Source organism: Melanerpes formicivorus, unplaced genomic scaffold (genome assembly GCF_026170545.1).
Source record: "Melanerpes formicivorus ecotype bairdi unplaced genomic scaffold, bMelFor1.0.p_v2 SCAF_50, whole genome shotgun sequence".
In the NCBI taxonomy this organism is placed as follows: Eukaryota; Metazoa; Chordata; class Aves; order Piciformes; family Picidae; genus Melanerpes; species Melanerpes formicivorus.
In genome coordinates, this window is record NW_027142402.1 from 4,420,291 (window position 1) to 4,423,401 (window position 3,111).

At 56.1% G+C, this 3,111-nt stretch overlaps 1 protein-coding gene across 1 annotated transcript; it reads left to right on the plus strand.

Annotated features, from left to right (window-relative positions):
- Window positions 1-250: 250 nt before the first annotated feature.
- GPR6 (G protein-coupled receptor 6) lies at window positions 251-1,781 on the plus strand. Its single transcript, XM_068160397.1, has one exon. It carries the CDS (start codon window positions 251-253, stop codon window positions 1,244-1,246), a length of 996 nt encoding a protein of 331 aa, XP_068016498.1. The 3' UTR covers window positions 1,247-1,781.
- Window positions 1,782-3,111: the final 1,330 nt, after the last annotated feature.

The window sequence follows — 3,111 nt, forward strand, 5'->3', positions numbered from 1 at the left end:
CGGTGTCCGCCGCTGACGGCAGCGCCGCGCAACCCGGCCCGCCCCCGGGGGCCGCCCCCGCCTGCTCCCGCCAAACGGCGCCGGCGGGGGGAGGCCGGGGCGGGGCGGGGCGGGGCCCGGGGGGCGGCCGGGCCGGCGGGAAACTTCTCCGCGTTCAGCACCACAGACAGGGCGGGCGCGGCGCCGCCGCCCGGCATGCGCGCCCCCGCCGCCTCCGCTCGTCCAGCGCCTGTGCCCCCGCACCGCCGCGATGCAGGCAGCGACCGGCATCAACCAGAGCGCAGCGGCTGCCCCGCGGCTGCCGGCCGCTGCTGGCGGCGGCGGCAACGCCTCGCTGGAGCTGTCGTCGCGACCCCCCGCGCCCGCTGCCCTCAACCCCTGGGATGTGATGCTCTGCGTCTCCGGCACCGCCATCGCCTGCGAGAACGCCCTGGTCGTGGCCATCATCTGCTACTCGCCCGCCCTGCGCACCCCCATGTTCGTGCTGGTGGGCAGCCTGGCCACGGCTGACCTCCTGGCCGGGCTCGGCCTCATCCTCAACTTCGTTTTCCAGTACGTGATCCGCTCCGAGACGGTCAGCCTGCTGACGGTGGGCTTCCTCGTCGCCTCCTTCGCCGCCTCCGTGAGTAGCTTGCTAGCCATCACGGTGGATCGCTACCTCTCCCTCTACAACGCCCTCACCTACTACTCGGAGAGGACGGTGCTCTGCATCCACACCATGCTGGCGGGTGCCTGGGGGGTGTCCCTCTGCCTGGGGCTGCTCCCCGTCCTGGGCTGGAACTGCCTCCATGACCACGCCGCCTGTAGCGTCGTCAGACCCTTGACCAAGAGCAATGTGACGCTGCTGTCCGCCTCTTTTTTCCTCATTTTCCTCATCATGCTCCATCTCTACATTGAGATCTGCAAGATCGTTTGCAGGCATGCCCACCAGATAGCTCTCCAGCAGCACTTTCTGACTGCTTCACACTATGTGGCCACCAAAAAGGGAGTCTCTACCCTCGCTATAATCCTCGGGACTTTTGGAGCCAGCTGGCTGCCTTTTGCCATCTACTGTGTAGTGGGGGACCCTGACTACCCTTCCGTCTACACCTACGCCACGCTTCTCCCTGCCACCTACAACTCCATGATCAACCCCATCATTTACGCCTACAGGAACCAGGAAATCCAGAGGTCCATGTGGGTGCTCTTCTGCGGCTGCTTTCAGGCAAAAGTGTCCTTCCGCTCCCGGTCCCCCAGCGATGTCTGAGTGACTTTTCTCTCCGTCGTCCCACCCCGAGTGACAGCCTTGCCCAGTGCCTGTCCTAAACTTCAAACTACATCGTGAGGTCGTGGGGGAAACATGCTTCAGTCGTTAGCACTTTACACGTGTTGGTCTCTCCGGGCGTGGTTCGGGCTCCGGAGTTCCGGGGTGCCCTGGCAAGCCCCCGAGGCGTTTGTAAATACGTTTGCCCCCCCCCACGTTTGTCCAGTGACGACATTCCGACGCCGCTTCGTTCTAGCACCTTATTTCTAGCTGCTGACCTGCCAAAACAGTGTTGCCTTCCTGACAGGGCACCGGGAGGAAGAAAGTTGTGTTTGTGTCGTGTTTGTAGGTGCGTGTGCTGGGGGAGGGGGGCCCGGTCTGTCTGTGCGTGTGTCTGTGCGTGTGTCTGTGCGTGTGTCTGTGTGTCTGTCTCTAGACTTTGCTGCACAATGTGGATAAATTATAACTTTTTTTTTTCCTTTATTTTTTCTTTTTGTTTTTCGTTTTTTTGTATACAAATAAAAAGAAAGGAAGTCGACATCTCCTACAACTTGGTGTCTGTTGAAGCTTGCAGAAATAAAGAGGAGCTGGCAGGCTTTGCCACTTGGGCAAAGTCCCCTCTGTTTACTTCTGAGAGCTCTCCCATGTAATTCTGCCTAAAGAGCTCATCACTCGCTATGGAGATGAAACGCTGCACCTTCCTGCTTGCTTGCTTCTTTGTTTGTTTGTTTGTTCTCTTCTTCACTCTGGTAAAGAGAGAGCAACAAAGGGCACAAACTACCTGAAGGGAGGTTGTAGCCAGCTGGGGCTTGGTCTCTTCTTCCAGGCAACCAGCACCAGAACAAGAGGACACAGTCTCAAGCTGCACCAGGGGAAGTTTAGGCTGGAGGTGAGGAGAAAGTTCTTCTCAGAGAGAGTCATTAGCCATTGGAATGTGCTGCCCAGGGAGGTGGTGGAGTCACCATCCCTGGAGGTGTTCAAGAGGGGATTGGATGTGGCACTTGGTGCCATGGTTTAGTAGTCATGAGGTGTTGGGTGACAGCTTGGACATGATGATCTTTGAGGTCTTTTCCAACCTTATTGATTCTATGAACTCCTGGTTGTTCTTCAGCAACCTAAGGTACAACCTGCCCAGTTGAACTGGCTGCTCCTTGCAATTGGTCTCCAGGCTTCCAGTAGCTTTCCTCTTGGAGTTGTAAGTTAGCCCTCAGTGATAATGCTCCATAAAAAAAGTTATCAGATTGGGGGGGGGGGGGGGGGGGGGGGGGGAACAATCCAACTCTAAGCTGGGCTCTTTTGTTCATCTTTAAGTCTAACACTGAAAGGGACAAAAGGGAAAAAAGGTCGCAGTCTTCTTTCCTAAAAGCCTGTGAAATGCCACAGTAAATTGCTTTTCCTTACCATCCACAGCTCAGAGAGGAACCTGAATTGTTTCTCCTCCTCCTCCTTTTCTTTTTTTTTTGACTGCATGCTGCAGAAAAATCATTTAAGTGCATCTTTGCTGTCTGCCTGTCTCAGAGCAGTGTACAGTTTTCTGATGATCCCATGGCTTAGTGGCTTCAAAGAGCCCATCAGAGGTCAACGCTGTCCAGAGCTCAGAAACAACTCTCCGCTCGGGTTCTAACTCCCTGGTGACTGATTGATAACGCGGGCAGCACGTTTCAGAGCCACTGTTGCTGCTGATTTATTTATACTCAGTCTACATTTCCACCCTGGTTCCCCTATAGCTTATCACTGTCTTTTCAATTTGTGTGTAAGGCCTGGAGCAGATGACTCCTGTGTGCACAGTGCCATACATGAAGTATGGACTAGTGTGGTTTCCAGCTTCTGACAGGGCGATGCATCAAGCGTTTGCTTGCTGGAGCTCC

What these genes read in the sequence shown, in the direction of transcription:
- GPR6 (XM_068160397.1), top strand. Translation starts at nt 251, where the DNA reads ATGCAGGCAGCGACCGGCATCAACCAGAGCGCAGCGGCTGCCCCGCGG.